This window comes from Urocitellus parryii, chromosome 9 (assembly GCF_045843805.1).
Source record: "Urocitellus parryii isolate mUroPar1 chromosome 9, mUroPar1.hap1, whole genome shotgun sequence".
Lineage (NCBI taxonomy): Eukaryota > Metazoa > Chordata > Mammalia > Rodentia > Sciuridae > Urocitellus > Urocitellus parryii.
Window position 1 is genome coordinate 8133743 of NC_135539.1, and position 24069 is coordinate 8157811.

The 24069-nt window shown below is 62.6% G+C and overlaps 1 protein-coding gene across 1 annotated transcript; it reads right to left on the minus strand.

The window, feature by feature from the left end:
• Positions 1-1300: 1300 nt before the first annotated feature.
• Cacna1h (calcium voltage-gated channel subunit alpha1 H) lies at positions 1301-23308 on the minus strand. Its single transcript, XM_077802319.1, has 32 exons — positions 23206-23308; positions 23004-23137; positions 22746-22843; positions 20905-21064; positions 19537-19846; positions 19327-19419; positions 18421-19210; positions 16592-17034; positions 15203-15354; positions 14332-14517; positions 13738-13855; positions 13495-13650; positions 13273-13363; positions 12956-13164; positions 11651-12073; positions 11162-11262; positions 10952-11075; positions 10806-10874; positions 10523-10707; positions 10209-10335; positions 10005-10130; positions 9837-9926; positions 9530-9722; positions 7647-7798; positions 6916-7025; positions 6626-6759; positions 6325-6399; positions 5019-5093; positions 4394-4515; positions 3904-4327; positions 3619-3779; positions 1301-2982 (listed from the first exon to the last, which is right to left on the minus strand). Exons 1-32 carry the CDS (start codon positions 23296-23298, stop codon positions 1936-1938), a joined length of 6771 nt encoding a protein of 2256 aa, XP_077658445.1. The 5' UTR covers positions 23299-23308; the 3' UTR covers positions 1301-1935.
• Positions 23309-24069: the final 761 nt, after the last annotated feature.

The following is a 24069-nucleotide window of genomic DNA, read 5'->3' on the forward strand; positions in this document are numbered from 1 at the left end:
ACAGGAAGAAGCATCTGCATGTCTTTGTATACCTGGAGTGGGGGAGTGGCTCCCTCTCCCCCCACTGCTGAAACCTGCAATCTGCCCCTGTGGATATGTTCCAGCTCAGGCAGCAGGAGCCTGAGATGCCCTCAATCCTCCATACCTGAAGCTTGAGGGGATGAGCTGATCATGGATTCTGATTGGGACTAGACACTGACTTCTTGCCTCTGCAGCTGGCTGCCCTCACAGCAGGGGTGCCACCACACCCATCCACCCCACCCTTCCAGATCCTTGAATTCATGTGACTACCAGGTCCACCTGGGAGAGCTGAAGATCTTTGTCTCCTAATGTCTCCACCATGAGGTGAATTGTCCTGTACTCCAACTCCCCTGGACCACCGGCATCTAGCAGGGACATTGATTTGGTGTAACTGGTCCCCCTTGTGACCCTCTGCAACCAGATCCTGCCTGCCTCCGTAAGGCCTCAGCCGACTTCCACCCTAGGTTGCGTGGTGACGGGCTGGGACCACATGCTGGAGGGAGGTGAGGAGCCCCCTGACATCCTCTGGACCCTGGCGGGAAGAGGGGAATTTGCTCACCAACCTTGGTGCATGTACCAAGGAACCAGCTGCTTGTGTGGGGGCTGGTGCTCCAGTCTCCCCCGAACCTGCCCCATCCCCAGAGCCTCTGTGGCCCCCATACAGCCTGTAGGTGGCATGGTGGACACAGAGTCCTGCAGCCAGTCCTCTCCCAGCATGGATAGCAGCAACATCAGGCCAGACATGCTGTGGGCTGGCATACCCTGCCAGGTGGGCCTAGGGCACAGTGGAGGGCTTGGGGCCTGGAGTCCAGCATGACTCCCCACCAACTACCACTGGACCTCACCTTGCTCTGCCCTCCAGGATGACTGGAGGCCTGCTGGCCTGCCAGGTGAATGGCACCTGGATGGAGGCTGGTGTTGTCAGCTGGGGCGAGGCTGCGTCTATCCTTACCGCCTGGGCCTACAGCCACATTCCCATGTGAATTCCTCACCCCAGAATTGGGGGCCTTGGGGCTGGGAAACCCAGGACTCCCCTCTCCTGGCTGGGCTCTTTCTGCTGGTCTTCCTGGTGCTGCTGCTGGCCTCTTGCGTCCTGGTGGCCAAGTGCTGGCTGCACAGAACCTGGCTCACCCCTCCCTGGTAGCTCCAGGCCTTGACTCTGACACAACAGGAAGTCTCTTAAATAAGTTAGTGTTTATTCTGCTTTGTTCCCGGCCCTCCCTTTTCCCTTAAGAAGCTGAGTTTTCTGTATCAGATTATTGCAACATTTAACCTGGATTTATAAAACAAAGGGAACAAAACAAAGGACTTAATCCCCAGGCCAAAAATCCTGGATGGACAGGGCCCCATGGGGAAGGGGCCGGTGTCTTATTGCGCAGCTTCTGTCTCCCTGGTGATGTGGCCATTCCCAGAGTCCCGGGGATGTTTCTGGAACACTCAGGGGACAGGGCAGGGAGTGACATGGGGACGGAGTGCACTGGGGGTGACAAAGGATGAAAGGACTCAGACTCTGAGCAAAGGTGGGGTTGGCTGCAGTGGCCTCAGGGTGTGAGGCTTCTGCTAGGGTGAGAGGTCCAAGCGTGTGTTCCCTACACAGTCACGTGGACTGCGAGGCTAGAGCTGTGGGGCCTCCATCGAGGAGCTGCCGGTCTTTCCCCTGTCCCCAGCACCTCGGGCAGTGGTGGCAAAACTCAGGAAAACTCCAAAGTGAATCTGCACGGTGGAGGCTTGTGGGACCCAGAGGCTGCTCCCCACGCGTGAACGGGTGTCCACCCTTCTCCCTGCTCTGACGTTCTTCCCAGGCCCCTCCATCCACAGCAGGGGCGAGCTGGGGTCTGCTCACGGCCTGCTTGGGTGCCCCTCTGTGGGGTGCTCCCAGTCCCAGGATCAAAGCCCTGTGTGCACCAGCCCAAGCTACACAGATCCATCTGCACTGTCACCCAGGGCAGGGGTGGCTGGGAGCAACCCTGCTTTCTTTAGCGGGTTTTGGGGAACCGTGAGGTATAGTCCCTGGTCCTTCTGTGGGGCATCTCCGGAGGGCGAGGGTGGCTCTGTTTCATGGGGTTCTAGAGATGTTGTGGCCCCTGAGAAGGAAGCTGTGGGTTCTGGGGTCCCACTGTGGTCACTGTCCAGCAAAGGGTCTCCACTGGGGCCCCCCACATCCAGTGGCTCAAAGGCAAAGCTGGGCACAGTTAGATGCTCTGCTCGGCAGGCCTGGCCCCAACGCTCCGCCTTGGCTGCAGGGTCCCCTCCTGCACCTGGGCCCTCGGTGGGCTCCAGGCAGTCCCTATGCAGGGCAGCCTCGCAGGATGGGGTCCTGCGCCGCAGGGTGCTGCTGCCACCTTCTGCCGCAGGGGGCCGGGTAGAGCTCTCGTCCTCCATTGGGGGGTCCACAGAAATGCAGGGGGGGCTCATCTTCTTCTTCCTGCGTGACCCCAGGGCTGGCTCGAGCTCAGGGACCCAGGCCTTGACCTCCCTTGGATCCAGGTGGCTGTCCCCGCTGCTCAGCTCCATGGAGGGCCACCTCTGCATGTCCACCCGGCCTGGCTTGTCTAGGAAACCCTGGGCGTCCACACTGCAGAACCTGCGTAGGTCCTGCGTGCTGCCTGCCACCCCTCGGGCCACAGGGGAGGTCACCGGGGAGGCTGCAAGGCTGTGAGTTGAGGCCAAGGGCCAGGGCTGGGCAGAGCTGGTGATGTGGCTGACCTCCTCGTCAGCTGGGTCTGAGGCTTCAGCCTCGTCTCCACTAGGGGCCGGCAGCCGGCTGGAGATGCAGCGCTGTCCGAACATGTGCTTGCGGGTGCGAATGCTGGCAGGCCGTGGGGAGCAGGGTGGGGACCGTGGGGGGCCCCCCAGGGAGTCCTGCCTGGCTGGGCTCTTCTCAAAAGACTCTGTGGATTCCGGGGCACTGTCCCCACGGCCATCAGCCTGCTCTTCCAGCGACTCTCTGCGCATGGCCTCCTGCAGAGACACCAGTTCAAGGTGAGGAATGGGACTTTGGCCAACCAGATGAGGGGGCAGGGAGCTGCTGGTGTGAGCAGGGACTTGTGAGGCTCTGAGGGACCAGAGCCGTCCACTGCAGCCATCAGTGGAGGGGAAGCCCTGGAGGCCTGAGCTCCTGAGGGCAGAGCCTGCACAGGGTCCAGGATGTGCTGAGGGGCACAGGGTGGGGCCCAGGCCTCACAGCCCATCTAGACACCAGGAGGATGGGATACCCCGAGAGCTCCCAAGCAGCAAGGGGTTCTTCTGCTGGCCACAGGAGCTAGGGAGAACAGGTAGGGGCTGTGGGTCAGGCTTGGTAGGCCAGGCACAGCTAGGACCCAGGAGCCGGCACTCTGCCACCGTGAGGGCCCAAGGCTATTGACTGAGGACGACTCTTGGGCCCTGTGACCAGCTCTGCAGTTATAAGCTGGGGTCTACTATTGTGCTACCATAAACCACCACCTGGCTTGAAGCCCTGAGGTCTGCCAAGGGGGCAGATGGAACAATCTGAGCCTAAGGACACAGCACCTGCTCACCCTAGGCCTCAGCACCACCTACCAAAGGGAGAAGGAACCCCATGAAGCCCCCCCAGGCCTGCGGGACGAGGGTCCCTACCTGTCTGCAGAGCAGCCGACCGAGGCTGGGGGAGTGGGGTGCACCATGGGGGGACAGGGTACACTGAGGGTCGCTGCCCCTGGCAGGTGGGGATGTGGCTGATGGGACCTGCAGGGAGGCAGAAGGCTCCAGGGGCGGCGAGTGAGCGGAGGTGACCAAGCCTGGGGCAGGGACGCAGCTGAACCAGATGTCCTGTGCCCCAACCCCGCCATCCCCCACCCGCGACTTGCCAACCCCATCCTCCCTTCTGCCAGCCCCGTCCTCTTGGCCCACCAGGGGTCACACCTGAGGGGGTGCTGCCCGCGTAGGTCTCCATCCTGGCCTCCTGCAGGGGGTGGGGGTGGGGGGCCGTGGCGGGTGCCACGGGCCGGAACATGCAGCTGTCGTTGGGCAGTGAGAGTGTCCTGGACACAGACACCTTGCGCACGGCCAAGAGGGTGGGGCCATCTGGGCCTGTGTCTGGGCTTTCTGGGGGTGAGGGATGGGCGGGGGGCCCCTGCGACATCTCCAGCTCAAGCTCGGCATCCATCTCGGCGTCCTCTCGGGCCTCCTTGTTGCTCTCCTCCAGGTGCTTCATGAGCACGGCCACCACCACATTGACCAGCACGAACTGGGCCACCAGCACGAAGGTGACGAAGTACAGGGGCGACAGTGCGGGCAGGTAGCCTAGGCAGTGCTTGTCCTCACGCGCACACTCCCGCAGTGTGTCCTGCGGAGGCAGCCAGTCACTGCGCTGTCCCTGGCCACCCGGGCCCCAGGGCAGCCCCTGCCTTACCTTCATGATCCCATTCCAGTTGTCCCCCGTGGACACACGGAACAGTGTGAGGAAGGCCATGCCGAAGTTGGCAAAGGTGGCGTGCCTGCTCAGGCCCTCGCAGGGGTTGTCCTCAGTGCACTCTGTCGGGGACACCCTGCCCGTCAGCATGGAAGCCTCCATCACAGCCTCCCAGCACTGGCAGGACAGCTAGTTCAGGCTCAGCAGGGACGGAGCTGATCTGGAGGGTCCCCACTTGCCCTGGCTCGGACTGGACAGATCTCCGGACTGGGTCAGAGTCTTAAGTGACAATCCAGAGGACACACTGCTAGCACCTGTTTCCTGGCGGCCACAGGGGGTCAGCAGGTTGGTGTGGGCTAAGGCCCAAGTACAGCCCTGCCTGGGGCCACCTCTGGAGGACAGAGTGAGCCACCAGTGCACGTGCTCTAGTGCTGGCCTCACGGGGTAAAGGCCCAAGGGGCCAGTGGGAGAGGGGGGAAGGACACCAGGGGTCTGTGGCCTGCCTGGGTTGGGGCTAGGGTCCTGAGCCAGCTGCAAGCCTGTGTGGGTGGAGGAAGAGGGAGCCTTCCTGACCCCCTGGGACTGATGGTGCCCAGCAGGGAGTAGGTGGCGTGGCCACACTTACCTAGCCTCCCAAACAGCTCCACTCCCAGGGCAGCATAGATAAAAAACAGGAGCATGAAAAGAAGGCCAAGGTTCCCTACCTACACGAGAGAGAAGCAGAACAAGGTCAGCCCTCGGCCCAGCCCGTGGACCTGCTCCCGCACTTGGCCCAGGCAAGGTGGGGAGAGGGCTCAGACAGGGCCTGGACCCGTCCTGAGCTCTGTGACCCTCCTGGCCCTAGAGTCTCCTGGACCTCCCATTCTGGCCCCAGGTCCAGGGCCCCTCCCGAGCTGGCCTGACCTTTCCCTGTCCCCCAGTCTCTAACCCTCCATAGCTCATGCCCACCCTGCTTGCCCAACTGTCCACCCCTGAGCCGCTGACCTGGGGCTGTCCACCCTCTTCCTAGCATGTGCTCTTCCTGAGGCCCAGAGGGTGTTGCTGAGGGCTCTTGTTTACACTGTGCAGGGGCCACTTTTGCCTTGGGGTCCCCATGGCAGGGCCCTGGGCCAAGGCTCAGTGGACAGGAGTGCCACCAGAGGCCTTGTCCCTGCCTCCCTGGAGCATCTGTGCAGCCCTGCAGCTTCTGAACGGCTGGCACCTCAGCACCTGCTCCAGCACCCTATAAGGGTGGGTGTGGCCAGGCCTGGGCCTCCCTCCTGTCCCCATGGGTGGATGGTCAGAGGGTGGAGCACCAACCAGCACTTGGGAATGTCACTCAGATGGGGTGAAACATGCTGCTAATTGGGGTGGAAGGCTGGTGGGGCGGGTGGTCAGGCACAGGTGGGGAGGTGGCTGGAAAAAGCATGGGGAGACAGGGGAGTGGGTGGCTGTTGGCGTTGGGTGAGGAGGCAGGCAACTGGGGACTAGGTCATCAGCTGTAGGGCAGGACACATGGGTGGTGAAGTGGATGGCCAGAAGGCTGGGCCATGGCCAGGGGGAGCAGGGGGACTGGACTCTGTGTAGTCAGGGCCATGCAACTGGTACCTTTCAGCCTGAGGCCAGAAAGGACAGGTGGGACTGTGGGTACAGTATTGTGGACATTGGGCCAGTCTTCTACCCACATCAGGCTCACCATGGTTCCCACTGGCCTCAGCCCCTCCCTGGCTCTGTGGCCCCTGGCCTCTGAAAGTATACTGGTCAGGGAAGGCACTGGTCCCTGCTCTTGCCGTAAGACAGGTGAAAGCAGGTGACCTGCACCCCTCCTCCAACTCAGCTGAGCTACACGCATGGATGTGAGGGAGGAGGGGGATGGTGAGCCAAGCCTTCCCCGAGGTCTTATCCTTTGAGAGTTCACAATGCCCACCCTCAGGTAGTGCCCAGACCCTGACCTACCTGGGGCAGGGCTTGAACCACAGTGTCCAGCAGGGCCCGCATGCCTGTGGCCATCTTCAGCAGCTTCAGCACTAGGGTCAGGAGCTGAGTGTTAGCAGTCATGCTGACCCCCACCCGATGATCCAAAGACCCTGGACACCAACCCTGCGCTCCCTGTCTGGAAGACAGGACTACCCCGTTAGCTGCAGGCATCTCAGGCAACTCAGACCTGTCAGTGGCCCATCCTGCTGTGTCCAGGCCTCAGAGACCATCAGAAGGTCCTACTGACAGTCTAGGGGACCCCAGGTGGACACCTACCACGGGCAATACGGAGCACACGCATGATGCGGATGATGGTGGGGTTGATGGGTAATGCGGCATTCATTTCAATCTCCTCCAGGGCAATGCCCATGATGGACAGCAGGACGATGGCCAGGTCCAGCTGGTTCCACCTGGCCAGCAGAGGGCGCAACTGAGCACGGCCACCACCCCAGAGCCCACTCAGGGCCAGGGCAGGAGTCTCCTGCCTGCCACCTGCACTTGTCCCAGGACAGCCAGGACTCCAAGAAAACCCAGGGTGCCTCAGGGCTGCTAGGGGCCCCACCAACCTGTCCTTGAAGAACCGCCGGAACCCAAAGGCCACCAGCTTCAGCACAGCCTCAATGACAAAGACAATGGTGAACACGTAGTTGCAATACTTGAGGGCCTCGTCCAGCGACTGGGGGACAGAGGGGCAAGCTAGTTGAAGAGGCCCTGAGTCGCCCCTGCCGACTCTACCTGCTCAAGTGGCCTCCTGCGGTCATGGGGCCCCAGCCCCAGGACACCCTGCAGCATGTGCTTGGGCAGTCAGGTCTCCCATCTCTAGCATGGCACACAGTTGGCACTTGACACAGCAAGGGCCCTCTCAGCGTGCAGGGCCTGCAACTGCGCCTGGCCACTGTGACCTCAGCTCTGCTGACCTGGGTGCCTAAGAAGTCTGAGAAGTGTCACCCAGGTAAGGCCACTAAGTCTGGGGGGGACACAGGCCCTCGCCCCACCACGCCCTTGTGCCCAGCCTCGCAGCAAGGCATGTTCCTCAGGCTAAGCTGCTTCTGTTGGAAGGCTCTGCCATTCTACACCCCAACTAGGGGCCGGAGCCCTTTAACACAGACCTGGAGACACAGGTGCAGGGAGCAAGAGGGGCACAGGCCATCCCTTGCCAAGGACATTTATAGCCAGCCTTAGGCTGGGAGCGCTTTCCTGGGCAGGTGCTGTGGGTTTAGGCCTGGTATTTAAAAAACACCCTTGGCTGGACAGCAGCAAAGCTGGGCTGGACTTGCGGCCGTGCCACTGGGCCCACCTTGGGCTGGTCATAGTGCTCCATGGACATAGTGATGACGTTGAGGCCAATGACAAAGGTGATGAAGAGGTCCAGGTAGTGGCTGGTGCACAGAGAGTGGATGGAGCGGCGTGCCTGGGAGTAGTCGGCGTAGTAGGGCCGGCGCTGGGCCTCTGCAGGGAGAGGGGTCGTGAGCAGCCAGCGCCAAGTGAGCGGGACAGCTCAGGAAGGGCCCAGCTGTCCTGGTCGGCCCCTTGGGGGCTTGCAGGAGGCCAGAGGAGAGAGTTCTCTTGGAAAGGGACACATGCTGTAGAAAGGCAGTTCTGTGAGAGTCCATGGGCTGGGACTGCAGGGAGGCCTTGGGGTAGGTCGGCCTCCTGGACTGGGAGGTCTGGACAGCCCCCAGGAAGGGTGTAGAAGTTGAGGCGGCCTTCCTGCATCCTACCCGGGTCCCTGCACCAGAACTGCCCTCCTGAAACTTTAGGCTGGCCAGCAGGAGGTCTGGCCATGTTGGCCATGGACCAGCATTGGGATGAAAGGCTGGGCAGGGCAGCCCCTTGTCTATCTCCCAGTCCAGACCCCGTGGGCCCTGCCTAGGTAGGGATGTACCCTGGCCACAGGTAGAGTCCCTTCCTGTGCCATCTCCCAAGGGGCACCTGGTGATAGTGGTCTGGGGTCAGCCTTCTGAGGTCAGTAGGGCTCATGACAGGAAGGCAGGACCTCCCTGGGGATTGCCTCCTCTATGTGCCCCTGAAGGTCTGTCTGCGAAGTGCCCTGCCCACAGCAGCCCTGTAGTGCTGCCAATTCTTGCAGGAACGGTATGGGCTGCCCTGTGCCCCAGGGCCACCTTGGCACGCAACCACGAATTTGGGGCTGAAGGCCTAGGGCAAGGGAGAGCAGGTGCTGACCAGAGCGACCCCCCACCCTGGAGGCTCATGCTCCTTGGTCTAGCATGCAGTCACTAGAGAGCTCAGCTCAGCTCAGCTAAGGCAGCCAAGGGGGATGGCAGCTTGCACAGAAGACGGAGCAGCCACAGCCGTCAGAGCCAGGGGACGCTTCATCCCCAAGAGACAGTAGAGATACACACATGCAAGCTGCAAAGAGGAACAGGCCAGAGCGGGGGCAGCGGCATGGACACTGGAAAGCAAGCCACAGCCTCCCCCCGCCCGCTGGCACCTGGCCCTAGCCTGTGCCCACCCTGGGGGACCCCAGCGAGCCTGTGTTCCTTCCCCATGCGGCGTGACGGCCGGCCAGCGTTAGCGGGCTGAGCATGCGGGCAGGGCAGGTACCTGGGCTGGGGAAAGTGCCTGGAAAGACAAGGAGACGTCTGAGGGCCGCAGTGGGGGGCGGCATTGGGGGCCTGCCAGGGGCGGGGCATGCCTGGGGCAGGGGTAACACCTGGGCCCTGCCAGGGGCAGGGGGGATACTGGGGGCCTATCAAGGGTGGGTGTAATGCCAAGGACCTGCCAGGGGCCTGCTGGGGGTGGGGGAAATGTCAGGGGCCTGCCGGGGGTGAGGCACACAGGGAACCTGCCAGGAGTGGGGGAAATGTCAGGTGCCTGCTGGGGGTGGGGGACACTCAGGGGCCTTCTTGCTCCCAAGCCACAGGCCAAACTCTCAGGGAGCATGATGGCTCTTGTAGAGGGGACCCATGGGATGAACCTGTCCCTAGAGAGCAGGTGCAGGCTGGGGCGCCCCGTTTCCTGGGTCCCTTGAGAGGGGACCCCACCTCCTGCCACAGTGGGTGCCCCAACTGCCCACGCCTGCTGGCCCCTCATGAGGCCGGGCCCCCATGCAAGGTGGGCCACGTGCAGAGCCATTCGGGTGGGGCTGCAGGCCCCGGGGCTGGTGCCACGGCCCTGTGTGCAGGTACCGACCCGCCACCGCCACCAGGGGCGCCTTACTCCTGCGCCGCCTCTCCAGCCGCCGTTGCCGCTTCTCCTCCCGCCGGCGCGCCTCCTCAGCCTCCTGGTGCTGCCGGCACTTGTGGAAGTTCTCTACTACCACACCCACGAACATGTTGAGCACAAAGAAGCTGACGATGAGCAGGAAGGAGATGAAGTACAGCAGCATCCAGGGGTTGTGGTTCTGCACGGGCTATGGCACACGGTACACGAGGCGGTGGGTTGCCCTCTGCCCACCACGCCCACGGCGGGAGCCCCAGGACACAAGGGGTGACTCTAGGCCTCTGTGGCCTCCCAGCCCGCGCACCTGCTGGTCAATGCCCACGGCGTCTAGTCCATCGTACATGATGTTCACCCAGCCGTCCTTGGACGATAGCACGAACAGTGACATCAGCGCCTGCGAGTGCGATGGGTCACCAACAGGGCCGCGCAGTGGTCAGCCCTGCCCTAGAGGCTCCGCACGCACCGCGCCCACCTGGCCTAAGTTGTCGAAGTTGTACTTGCGCCGCACCCAGCGGTAGTGGGCAGCCCGGCACTCAGCCTTGGTGGAGATGTTCCTGGTGTCGGCACCCTCGCAGTAGTAGAACTTCCCCTTGAAGAGCTGACCGGGCACGGCTGTCACCCGGGGCACCCGCCCAGTGGCCCCCAGACCTGTCCACCTGGGCGGCAGCCCACCCACCTGCACCCCCAGGATGCCGAAGATGATGAAGAAGGCGCAGCAGATGAGTACGATGTTTCCGATGGGCCTGAGCGATGAGATCAGCGTCTCCACCACCAGCTTGAGGCCTGGAGCCCGGCTGATGACCCTGGCCCAGTGGAGGGCACGCGTGGTTGAGCCACACAGCGGCTACCAGGTGGGGTGGGCCACGCCTCGTCCGCTCTGGACACCTGTGGTGGCCCCACCCCATCCTCCCGACTCTGTCCTACCTCAAAGGCCACACCTCCACCCATGGTGGCCCTGTCCTCCCATCCCTGTTCCTGTCCTTGCCCTACCTCAGAGGTCGCAGGGTCCGCAACAGGCGCAGCACGCGCAGAATGCCCAGGATCTTGGCGCCACCAGCGGAGGCCATGGCCACAACGATGTCCACCAGGGACACCAGGACCAGCAACCCGTCCAGCACGTTCCAACTGCTCTGCAGGTAGGCACGCTCGCCCCACAGCAGGCCCAGGGCTACCACCTGGGGACCGTACTTGGGCTAGGTGGGAGGCCCACAGGCAGGGCTATGGGCGGGGCTTGGCAGTGGGCGGGCTAGGGCGGGGCAGTGGAGAGACCTACCTTCACCATCATTTCCACCACAAAGATGGCTGTGAAGATGTAGTTGGAGACGCTGAGGAAGGCCCGTTCCTGCAGGGAAAGTCCGGTGGGAAAGCCGCACTCTGCCCTGCCCGGCCTTGCCCCAGTGGCCTCCGACGGCAACTCACAGTGCTCCCAGGGTCGATGTCTGGCCTCTCCAGGGCGATGGTGATGCAGTTGAGGAAGATGAAGACAAGGACCACGTGGTCAAACATCCGGTGCGCGATGACCTTCTGGCAGCAGGCACGCAGCCTGGGGAGGGGGCTGTGAGTGTGGCTGGCGGGCCCCACAGCAGCTGCGGCCCTGGGGTCACCCACCAGCCTCCCCTGTCCTCTCACCTGTTCTGCGGGGAGAAGAGGTAGAGGGCCCAGGACTCGCGGCTGCGGCACCACTGGGGCGTGTAGGGCTCCAGCACCTTGTGCAGGCGGAAGCAGCAGCTCTGGGGAGGGGAGGCGGCCCTCAGACCCCAGGCGCTGCCTTGTCCCTCCTGGAGGCCAGTCCACCCAGGTGCCTGTTGGGGCTGTCCCTTCCTCCTGTTGTCTGCCAGGAGCCTCACCTTCCCACACTCCCAGGCAATGGGCAGTGACCACAGCGAGTCTACTGGCCAGCTTGGTGGGGCCCCTGAGGCACCTAGCCTGGCAGTCACTGCCTGCTTCACCAAGAGGGTCCAGGTAGTGGCTGACCACAAGGGAGGGCCGGCCTTGAGGGCAGGGGGCCAAATGGGATCACCAGAGCTGAACTCCACCCCTGGCTAGTCTGCTGCCCTGACCCACAATGGGCCCAAAACGGCACAGGGGCAGCTGTGGGTCTTGCTGGGGCCCACTCACGTCTTCCACATCGTCATCCAGCTCAACTGTGTCCTCCTTGTGACTGTCAATGCGCAGGAAGAATTCACTGGGCAGGGCCACTGTCTGCCCATTACAGTCGTGGAACTTGGCGGGCAGGAGGGCGGCAGGCCGCGGGGACTGCAGGTCCAGTGTGCTGCGGTGGTCCAGGGATTCGGCGCGCCGCAGTGGGCTGGCTTGGGGCCCAGGCGAGGACCCTGGCCTGGAGTTGGTCCCTGGCCTGCCATCCTCGGCCTCATCGTCCGTGCTGCCCTTTCCGTCGCCAGACAGCAGTGATTCGCGCTCCCCGCGCTGGCCACGGTGCTTGAGGCTGGGCGCGCGGCCCAGGCTGCTCCAGCTTGAGCGCCGGCTGCTCCAGGCGCTGCTGGGGCCCCAGTGGGCGCAGGGTGAGCTGCGAAGGCTGGCCTGGGGGCGGAGCAGGAGCGGGAACACGCACTGGGCCCACACCCACTGGCAGGCAGGGCCCTTCCCTGGCTGCCAGTCAATGGCTGGCACTTGTAGCAAGCTGGGTCACACATGTGAGCCACCCTGCTGACTAGGGACACCATCCATACTGTGTTCTCGTGTAGACCCTGAGCCAGCTGGAGGCTCAGAAATGCCAGCGCTTGCTCAGGGGGGTGCCCCTGGCTGCTGTGCCCTGTGAGGGTCAGCAGGAGGGCCCTGGAGGGCTGCGGCCATGTGCAGCACCATTTCCCTGGGTCACTTCTGTACTTGCAGAGGGACTTGGCTGCTGTCTCGGGGCATAAAACTAGACCCACGCCTGGGGCCTCTCCTGGGCTTGCTGTGCTGCTTGACCCCCAAGCAGGAGCTGAATCTCACTCCCCGTCTGTCTCCTGGGGATCCATGGCTCCCCACCATCCTGTCCTAATCCTTCCCCATGTCTCCTAGCTACAAACAGCCCCTCCACTCCCTCTGCTCTCCCCTCATAGCCATGTCCACGGGGCAGCGCTTCCTGGAGTTTCAAAGCGACTGAGACACCCTGGCCACACACAGTGGATGCCTTGTTTGTGGCAACCCCTGAGGCCGACCCTAGTCCTGTTTCCCAGCCCTGTTCCATTTTTCCTTCCGTGAGCTCTGCTCGACTGCTTTCTCTCATCTTGAGCTGGGACAGGAACTTGCTGGGCCTTCTGCTAGCTTGCAGGGACCACGTGGAGTTTGCCTGCCTGCGCACAGAGCATAGCACTGGCCCCTCAGACTTATGTGGCCAGAGCTTTATGAGGCACATGGACTTTAGCTCGTCTCAGGGCAGGAGGTGCTACAAGGGCCTGGGCAGGGGATCATCCTTACCAGAGACTTCTGGTCCCCCTGCTGGGGGTCCATAGAGCTGCTGCTCCCACGGCGTGAGTCCAGGAGGCCGTGGGCCACGTCCAGGTGTGGAGAGCTCTTGGGAGTGGGAATAGGCGTGGCTTCCGTATGCATGATGAGGGGAGGGGGCAGGCTCCCCCGGCCCTCCAGGTGCCCGTTGGGGGTCACCACCAGCGATGGCATCTTCATTTCTGGGTGGAGTGGGCCCCGTGAGCTGCCAGATCTCAGGAACAAAAACTCCTCCCAGCCCACCACACCAGGACAGGGATGCCCCCATGCCCGTCAACACCCTCTCACACCTGAGGCTGGCAGGACCCTAAACTTGTCGAGATCCTCCTCAAAGTGGGTGGATGTCTTGTCCTCATCAGAGTCGGATCTGGTGGCATCACCCTGTACCCGCCACGCACAAGGCAGACGTGAGGCTCCCTCGGTGGGCCCTCAGCCATGGAGGCTGCAGTGAGGGGGTAGGGCATGGGCAGAAGGGCCCTGAGACCGCCTGCCGAGGGTGCCCGGGCCCTCACCTCTGCCTGGAAGCCCTCCACCAGGATGGCCACCAGCAGGTTGAAGAGCACGTAGTTGCCGAAGGTCATCAGGGCCACGAAGTAGAGGGCGGCCCATGAGGAAGTGGAGGCCATGCCATTGTACAGCACCACATTCCAGTCCTCCTGCGTCAGGATCTGGGGGGACATGACTCAGGCCTGGCATCAGCCCGAGACCCCTGGTCCCTCGGCCCATCCTTCCCACTCAGAAGCCCCTGGGTGTACCTGGAACACAGTGACGATAGCCCAAAGCAGGGAGTCAAAGTTCTTTCTGTCGGGGACAGTGTCTCCTGTGTCTGTCTTCAGGCTGAACTTGCAGCCAAAGAGGTGCATGCCCAGGATGCTGAAGGCAGGAGCGGTATGCACTGAGCAGGGATCCTCCATCACCCCAGTGCCTGACCCCCTCCTGGGCCCACACTTGTGGCTTAGGAGGCACCTACACCCAGAACCAAGGTGGACTGTGGAGGCCACTCTGACTCTGGGCAGTGGCCAGGACCTGGGACACCTGTCTCAGCCCTGCTTCGCCACAAGAACCAGCCTGCCTGTGCTGCCCACCCTCCCTGAGCCCTGTGCCCAGGCCAGGATGGCACATGCAGGCACTCAGCAACCCCTCCAGGAGCCTGCATGGTCCACAGTCCCCACCTCATCTGCCTGGAGGCTCTACCTCCAACCCCCACCTGTGAACCGCACCCTAGCACCCAGCACACAGAAGGTGCTCAGTTGTGCTGCCTGAATTCAGGCAGCGGTGACGAGCTGACTCCTGAGGGCTCAGGTGGGGACAGGCATGGCTCAGCTGCCCTGGGGGAGGCCGGTGCCCACCTGAAGATGAAGATGAAGAGCATGAGCAGCATGCAGAAGGTGGCCACGTTGTCCATGGTCTTCATGAGCACCACGAGCTGCCGCCGCAGCGCCGGCAGGAAGCGCACTAGCTTCAGCACCCGCAGAAGCCGGAAGGTGCGCAGCACAGACAGGCCTCCATCCGCCTGCCCCACGATCTCCCAGACGCTGCAGGCCAGGGTGCCAGGTGGCGGATCAGCGTGGCTGTCCGGACCTGGGGCCCTCTTCCCGGAGGCAGGATGGCCTCTGCTCTTTCGCACATCTGGGAGCAGGCTGGGCTGCAGAGGTGCCCAGGGGCTCAGCAGCCTGACTGGCCATGGGACCTGCAGGCTGCCCAGCTCCTGAGCTCCCAGGAGACTTGGGCTCTCAGCAAGTCAGAGAAGTGTCTCAGCCTCGTGCCTCCTGTCCTGACCTCTGTGGCCAGGCCTGGCTCCTCTGCTCCCAATTGCCTGTCCCTGCACTCCTGAGGTCTGCTTCCTCTATGGGAGCCGAGGTCACCCTCAGATTCCCCTGCCACTCAGTGCTGAATCTTGCTACAGCAAACGCCCAGAGGTGAGCATGATATAGCCCCAGCTGCCCTTTCTCATCGGGATGAAGGGCTGCTGAGCACCCAAACTGGCCTGCAGGGACCAGCTCCTCCAGATGCTGAACACCCACCGAGATACAGCTGTCCTAATGTGTGGCCCACGTGTCTGTGGGGAGGGGACTGTCCAGAGCCTGAGGTAACCAGGGCCCCAGCCCACCTGAACCACCACCATCAAGCTCCTTCCTGTGGATGATGCTCTGCATTTCAAGACTTCTGCCTAAGAGCAGAGCTTCCCGGGTCCCCTGGCCTGAGTGGCCACGCACCCACCTGATGACCACGATGATGCCGTCAAAGATGTTGTAGGGGTTCCGGATGTAGCCCAGTGGGCCACAGGCCAGCAGCTTCAGCAGCATTTCCAAGGCAAACATGCTGGTGAACACAATGTTGCTGATCTCCAGAGCATTGGTCAGCTCCTCTGGCTGCAGGCAGGGAAGGGGGTCAGGGCCTCCTGTGGTGTCCTTCTAGGCACTGAAGGACAAGCAGCTTTGGCTGCATCAAGGGCCCAAGGGACTGAGGGCTTTGTAGCCACTCAAGAGACTGCTCACTTGTGAGCTACAGAAACAGCACCCCAGGGGTGCCCTCCAGGTGGATAGCAGACCTGCCTAGCCCACCACAAACTCTCTGCTCCCCAGGACCTGCCCAACATTCCTGCGATTGCGGCTCAGTGTGCAGGCTGCCACCGGCCTCCACAGACCCTCCCCCAGGCACAGGCCACAGGGAACAGAGCTGGGTGTGGGGCTGGGGGCTGCTGGGTGCAGCAAGTCAGCAGCCTATCCACCCCCCTGTAGAACCCAAGGCCACACTGCTGGGGTGGGGGCCTGTGTGTGATTGTGCATGTGTGTATACAGGCAAGCCTTGCATGTGTGACCGTGCAGTGGGTGCGCACGTCTGTGTGCACAGAAGCTCCTCCAGTTGAGGGCTGTGCTGCCCAGGGCCCCGCCCTCCTGGGATGGCACCCTGCCTGGGGCCTGCCTAAGGCCAACAGTGGCTGCACTTCCCCAAGTGACTCTGGGAAACAGCAACTGGACATGCCCAGGTGGTAGAGGATGAGAAGACCACTCAGGCTGCTAAGGGGGATTTGGCACAGTAGCAACAGGAGCTGGCCCTGGACCTCAGGAGAGGACACCTGCCCTACTGGACCCATTGTTCCTGCCCTAGTGTGGCCTCAGTCCTGAGGGCAAGGGTCAGCTGTATAAGGGGCTCTGGTGCCCAGGCAGGTGAGCGGTGCTCGGTGCCCTCTGCACCCCTCCTCCTGGGCCCAGGAGTCACTTCATGGGGGCTGCTGCAGCCACCAAGGGCCCCTGCGGGTATGGCCAGGTTTTGGGCCACTTGCCTCTCCCAGAAAGCACTGAGAAGGGCTGGCTGGTTGGATATCCTTGGGCTCAGTGCCTCTGGGTGCCCTGACCTGGGAGAACCTCTGGGCTGGAGCCAGAAGTCCATGTCCACCACTCAGCAGAGGCCTAGCCTGAGGAGTCAGGAGCGTCTGCTGACTCTTACTGCCCAAGGGACTGAGGCTATGCAGACCTCTCCTTGCTGCAGAGGCCACCACATGGACCCTTGGGGCCTGAAGAGGCACAGCCTCAAGGAGGCAGGCTCTGAGGCTTGCTAGTGGCCATGTCCTGGCTCTGACCCCACCCATTCCTCCGAGGGCCCCACCTGCTCATGGTACTCGACGCCCATGCTCAGTGTGTTGACCAGGATGGCTACCATGATGCCACGGTTGAAGTACTTGCTCTCTACGATGCGGCGCAGCTTGCCACTGAAGGAGGCCCAGAGACGGCCTGGCCAGCCTAGCCCGCCAGGGGCTGGTCGCCGCTGTGGCCGGCACTGCACACCGCCCTGGCCTGGTGTGTCTGCTGCTGGGGGTGGCTGCATGGGATCGCGGCGGTCGCTGCGTTGTACGTCCTGTGTGAACTCGTAGACCCCATGGGCATCTGAGTCCCCGCTCTCGGAACCACTGAACTCAAGCTCAGGGTCCTCCAGGGCGCTGGCACAGTACGGGCAGTTCTTAAGTTCACAGGTGAGCGTGCCCGCCTGGGGGCTGGGCAGAGGGCAGGGCACACTCAGGCCTGACAGGCGGCTGGAAGCCCGGCCCAGTCCTGTGGGGACACAGACAGGGTCAGATTTGCACAGAGCGCCAACCCCAGGGCACCAGGTCCCCAGAAAGACTGCCCTTGTCCTGATCCTAGAGGCTGTGATGGGGCCTCATGTGGGAAGGAGGCCTCTGAGGAGGCCTGGAGCAGACAGCGGAGGGGGCCCTGGACAACTGGCATCCTCAGAAGAGGGAAAACACACATGGGAGAGTCCTGTGCAGCAGCGGGCAGGGGCTGAGGCACTACCCAGCATCCAGCCCCAGCAGCCTGTGGTGCCTGGGCCTCCAGCCCACCATGCTAATGCCAGCTTCTGGCCTCCCAGAACCCAGAGGACGTTTCTGTTGCTGTGAGCTACCCACCTGAGGCACCCTGACAGCAGCCAAAGACATAGGGCAGACGCATCTGCAGGCACACACCTGGGCACACACGTATCTGGGTGCGCACTTGCACACTCAGATGTCCCTGGGGACAGTCACTGTACACCTGGACACACTTATACACCCACACGTGCACATGGGAGCATTCATGTGTACACCTGGGCACATTCTCACACACGTGCAAACCTGGGGACACATGTACACCTGCACACATTTTTGCACACACACAGGTGCACTTGGGGAAGTCACAAGTACAGCTAGGCACACACGTGTACACCAGGGTGCACACATCCCCAATGGTGGCATTCCTGTCACACATTGGGGTGGGGACACTTGAGGTGGGCAAGTTTGTCCCCTCTACAGCTGCACTGCCCACGGACACCTAAGATTCCATTTGCTGACATCAGGGCACGCGGTGGCACTAGCCCCACACCCAGCCAGTTGCCCTCCCAGCTGTCACCGTCCCCCACAGAGCACGCAAGGCCTCCATCGCTATCCTCCTTGCAGGGGCTGGAGCACGTGTCCCCTGCTGTCCCACATAGGCCCTGGTACAGCCTCCAGGAAGGCAGGGGACCTGCTCCCCGGGAAGCCCCATGTTTCCCCTTGGGCTGTCTGTCCCAAGCGGGACTCTAGACTCTCCTGATCCTTGGGGACCCTGCACCTTGATTTCTACTCCCACACTGCCCAAGCCTCAGTTTATCCACCAGCAAAGGAACCAGCTCCCAGGTACTAGGGGCTCCACAAGTCCTCCCAGGCCACAGCAGGCCATGGATGTGGGCACATGGTCCCCCAGGACCAGGAGGGGCGTGGGAGGTGTGCCAGGCTTTCCTTGCCAAGCTGAGTGCCATCTCAGGGCAAAGACTCTGCTCCTCTGGGCCTGTCAATGGGGCTTCACGTGGGATGGAGAGATGGGGCCCCTCTTCCTCCCTGACTGGCAAGGCACGGGGTACACAGGCCATACCCCAGGGCGCTACCAGGTGCCCTCCTCCTCCCTGGGTGGTGTTGGGGTCCTTACCATGTTCCCCAACCACGTGCTGCATCTTCTCGTAGGGGCCAGGGCCGCCCAGGCTCAAGGGGCTGTGCCCCATGGTCCTTGGGGGCATGGCCCGCTGGCCCTTGGGCCCGGGGCTGGTGCTGCTTTTGTTGCCAATCAGGCCTGAGGGCAGGATAGTAGGGTAGTTCATGGTGCCCAGCCCTGAGGCCAGCTTGAGGCTGGCGGCAGTGGTAGCTGCAGTGTGTGCGACCCGGGCCCTCTCCTGCGGCCCCTCCACGTGGCAGCCGGCGTGGTAGATGCTGTGCACAGACTCGGAGTCAGGCGGCCTATGGCCCAGGGAGGGCGGCGAGCGTGGTGTGCCAGCGGGCACCAGCCTAGTGTCGCGGGTGCCTGGTTCAGGAGTGGGCCTGCGCGGGCTGCCATGGCTGAAGTGGTAGTGGTGGTGGTGGTGGTGATGGTGGTGGTATACCAGGTGGTGCACGGAGGCTGCGCACCTGCCTGCCCGGCGCTGCCGCTGCCCGGGGCCCTGGCCCTGCAGGCTGCTGCTGGGGTCCACCTTCTTGCGCCAACGGCTCTGCCAGCGTGCATAGAGGCGCAAGCCGCGGCGCTTGACCTTGCGGATGACGTGGCCCACGTACTTGAGCAGTTCCTCGTAGCAGCTGCCTGGCTCTGAGAAGCTGGCCAGTGTGCTGTCGTTGGACAGGTAGCGGGCTCGCTGCTCACGCATGAGCTGGTTCTCCCGCTGCTTGGTCTCCGAGAACTGCGTGGCGATCACCACCAGGCACAGGTTGATCATGAAGAAGGAGCCCACCTGCGGCAGGGTGGGAGTGACCACCACTCCCAGGGCACAAGCTACACCCTCCCCTTAGGGGTAGGGCAGGACGCAGGGCCACCCTGCACCCCCACCCCTCCCCAGCCCACACTCACGATGATGAGCAGGATGAAGTAGATGAAGTTGTAGAAGGAGTGGGCGTCCATGACGTAGTACATGATGTCCACCCAGCCCTCCAGCGTGATCACCTGGGGAGGGAGGCGGCTGCACCCTGGCCCATGCCTACTCCAGCTCCCTGGCCAGCAGTCAACACCATGCCCTCCTCATGGCCCTTCCAGGGCCCTGGCCACACCCTCAGTGCCCACCTGGAAAATGGCTATCCAAGCGTAGCCGATGTTGTCGAAGTTGATGGCGCCGTTGTGGGGGTTGAGGTCCCCTGAGCGGCACACGTTGTAGTACTGGTTCCAGTTGATGCAGGCGTTATGGCTGGCCCCCGCAGCCTGGGGCTGCACGTAGGCCTCCCAGCCCAATGTGCACTGCATGCGCAGCTCCCGGCGGCCGGGGATGTGGGAGCACTTCTGCATGCCATTGTCACGGCGTGAGGAGCAGATAAAGGGGTTCTCCTCGCCCTCCTCCGTCTGGTAGTATGGCCGTAGGAAGGTCAGGTTGTTGTTCCTGCAGGGCAGTGGGGCCAGAGCCCGGCTGGGTCGGTGCCTGGGTCTCACTGAGCCTGAAGCCCACTATGCTCCCTTGGGAAGGGGGCTCAGGATGTGACTGCCCCACTTGGACTCCCACTCCTGCCCCCAGGAGAGAGAATGTAGGGCAAGAGCCAGTGCGGTGAGCACCCAGGGCAAAGGCAGACCCCATCCATTGGCACTGCTGTGGGCATGGTCAGGATCTGGCTAGGGAACCCATGAGCCCACCTGACATAGCTCCAGAGGCCCTGGGCTATTCTGATACCCTCCTCCCCCTGATGGCCAGGCCTGGAAGGTGGGCCAGGGAATCTCAACCACTCTGGGGGCCACTGGAACTTCCTTGTGGGTCCTTCCTCTCTTCCTGCCAGACCTCCCTAGGGTCTCCCAGACCACTATGAAGGGCAATGAGGGGTCAGAAGCAGATAGTGGCATCTGTGGGGGACTGTCCTTCAGGAGGAGACAAGGAGGAGGCAGGATGGAGCTGGCTGCTCCTCCAGTCAGGCCTCCTGAACTGCAGACTTCTAATGACAAATGCTTCACACCCCAGATGCAGCAAGCTCCCCTGGGGCATGGGAAAGCTGCTGTGCCCATCCTGAGCAGGGCTGGGCACTCCAGGACAAGCCAGGGGAAGCCCTCGAGGTCGGGACTCCTTGGCCCCGGGCACCTCAGAGAAGTTGCAGGGGCCCAGGAGAGCAGGGCTGGGTGACCCACAAGTAAGTGGGAGCTCAGCCCCTGCAGGGCCTCTCTACCAGCACTCCCATGTCATGTTGGGAACGCACAGGAACAGGGAAAAGAAACAAACCCAGGCAGAAAAACAAAGAGAGAAACCCAAAGCCAGGACTTTGGTTCAACCTAGGGGGCCTCCAGGTAGGGAGCAACTCCCAGCCTCTGGCCTGCTGGGTGCAGGGTCTTGCATTGGGGGTGTGGCCTGCTGGGTGGGAGGAGACAACAGAGGCAGGGCCTGCTGGGTGGGAGGAGCCACTGTGAGCAGGCCTGCTGGCAGGGTGGGGCCTCACACTGGAGGCAGGGCCTGCACACCTGACGAAGGTGCTGTCCAGGAAGCAGCGGTTCCGCAGCAGGCCGGCCCAGAGCTGGACACCAACAATGCCAAAGATGAAGAAGACGAAGAAGCAGAGCAGGAGGACATTCCCGAGCATGGGCAGCGTGTCCAGCAGCAGGGTGACCAGGATCCTCATGCCTGCAGGAGGCAGGGCTGCTGGTCAGCTCAGCAGAGTCTCCTAGAGGGTCCCTGGGCCCTGGCCCTGCCTGAGCTTTGCTACTGTTCACAGATGGCCTAATTCCCGCTGTGTCAAGTGTGCTCATGTGCGCACTCTGGGTAGCTGTGCTAGTCCCATGGTGACTGGTGTTCCCCACCTGACCTACTGCAGGCCCCGAGGGACACTCCTGGGTCACAGCCACACCAGAGGGGAGCAGGCTGCAGCTCCCCATGGGTGAGAGCTGGCCAGTTCCTGCTCCCTTCGGATGGCAGGGTCCTGGCCACATGGGCTGACCCCACACCTCTGGGTCTGTGTGAGCATGGCACCTCAGGCTCAGGGCTGCCTCTTGGGCTCCAAGCAGGCGGAGCTCTGGCTATTCCCAGTAGGAATTGTGCTACAGCACAGCCTCAGAGCCCCTCATTGAGGGGCACGGGGGACAGGCACAGCTTCTGGAAGCAGGCCAGAAGCCCTAGGCCACATGAACCCAGGGCACCAGGAGGAGGGTCAGCCCAGGCCCCAGGGTCCCTTGATAGGTCCTCAGGAGGGGCAGTGCCCCGTTCCTCAAGGTATAAGCAGGGCCATGCTGAGGCTGCAGGTAGAGCCCTGGGCCATATGGTTGGGCATGGGGAGAGGTGTCAAGGTGTCATGGAGGCCCAGGTGCAGGGAGCAATGGCAGAATGGGCCCTGGGTCTTGGGGGAGTCCAAGCCAGGAGGGACACTAAAGTCTCAAAAACAGGGAAAGGAACAGAGTCACAGTGGACAGAGAGACACTCTGGCCAGCAACTGGCTCAAAGTTCACACATTACCCAGGGGTCAGAGTGGACCTAGGGCAGATAGTGGAATACAGTCTTTAACATGTCCTGGGAATTGTTATGAGGAGCACACGGTCCTGTGTGCAGAGTCACCCTGTGGGACAGGTGCAAAGGCACTTGAGCACCAGAAGCCATCTGTGGACTGAGCTGGGTCATTCAAATGCTCCCACAGGGTGGCCTGGGGAGGAGCTGCTGGCCCTGTTGAGTAGACTGAGCATGTAGAGGATGCTGTGCAGCATGCGAGGAGTCACACCTGCATCCCTCACCTTGCCACCTGGAGAGGTTCACTTTCTCCACTATTACAGTGATTAAGAGGGGGCTCTGAGAGGTTCAGTAACTTGCCCAATACCACACAGCACTGGAGTCCTATCTGACCCTGGAGGTTAGAGCAGGCAAATCGGTAGAAGCCTGACCCATGGGAATTAAGGCACAACCCTAAGCCAAGTGCCCTTTGGTGGGTCCTGGTGACCTTGGTTATCTAGAGGTGTTGTCCCCTACCACCACTGTCACACCCTCCTAGGGCAGGCGTACCTTCGCTGGGGCCACCAACTCCAGTCATGCCCTAGAGAGTACAGTAGCCCCTGCCATTCAGTGCTGGGACCAGGACCATGTGAACCTGCCTGCCCATCATGTCCTAGCCTGGATCTCCCCCAAAAGGAGGCAAGTCCTCGGGGCCCAGATAAGCACCAGGGTGGCCCTTCAGCTCCCAGTGCCAGGGCCTAAGTGGGATTAGAGAGCCCTGGAGCTTCACCCCCCAGGCTGTGTCCCAGGGAATCCCAGGAGGACTCCACGGGATGGGCAGCAGGACAGGCAGGGCTGCCTCCTGCCCTGGGTGGGGCCTGTCACTTACTGGGCACGCGGTTGATGGCGCGGAGGGGCCGCAGCACGCGCACCGTGCGGATGGCAGAGAGGCTCACGTTGTGTCCGTCCAGGGAGTACTCCATCATACTGGGGAAGCAGGAGGCCCGAGGTTGGCAGGCAGGCCACTGGTCCTGCATCCAGCCAGGCTGGGCCCTGAGGCCCATGACCAGGGCCACCCACCTCTCCTGTCCCTGGCTGCCACCCGGGGAACCTGGTACCAGCCAGCCCCGTGGCTGTGGCCACCTACCCTGCCATGACGATGAAGAAATCCAGCCTGTTCCACGTGTCGCCCAGGTAGCACTTCTGCCCAAACAGCCCCAGGGCCACCATCTTGATCACCATCTCCACAGCGAAGAAGGCGAAGATGAAGTCATCGAAGGCCTGGTGGGAGCAGAGGTCAGGCCAGGCTGGCCCCCGAGGGCCCACCCCCCTACCCGCTGCCTGCCCACCTCCAGGATGCTGCAGCGTTCGGAGCGGCATTCCAGGTCCTCGCAGGGCCGGAACATGCCCAGGGTCACACAGTTGAGCATGATGACCAGCATGCTGACGTGCTCGAACCACGTGCTGGCGTTAAGGACCACGTGCAGTGAATAGCCCCCCTGCCCACCGGCAGGCCAGCCTGGCATACCCTGGACCCCCATGTTCCCAGTGCGGGAGGGCCACCCTGGCCACTTGGCACCAGAATGCTTGTCCGTTCCAGAAGGGGCCACTAGGTGGCGCCCTGGCTCTGGAGTCCATAGTTCTGGGGAGAATCTGCTGCTGCTGCTTTGCCTCCCAGTCGACTCCTCAGGAACTCTTTGGACAGGGACCCTGTGGCCAGCCAGCTATGCTACCTGAGGCCTCTGTGGGGGAGGCTCCCAGGGTTTCCAGAGCCTGGCCAACCTCCACAGTGGCCGGGCTGTGGGGGGCCACAGGCAGGGTGGCCCACAGCCAGAAGGACCAGGGTAGGGGAACTCCCACCCCAATAGCCCACCCCAGGCCTGGCCCATTCAACTTTGGTGGCTTTCCCTGTGCCCCCTACCCAGGGCCGCGACCACTAGAGAGCCAGCTAGCAGGGAGTTCCCATGGGAGACCCGGACCTAGAGTAGCTTTCTAAAAGACCACCTGTAGGACACAGTGGGGAAGCCAGGTCTCGCCTGCAGCCCCACCTCCCCAATACCGACCCCAGCCACAGGGGTTGGGTATCCACCCTCACAGCCAGGCCAGGCTCCAGATTCAGCCTGGCTTCATGTCTCCTGGCAGGTAGCCACTAGCCTCTGAGCCTCAGCATCCCTGGGCTTCCCTTGTGGGTCTCTGCCCCCTGGCCTCACTTC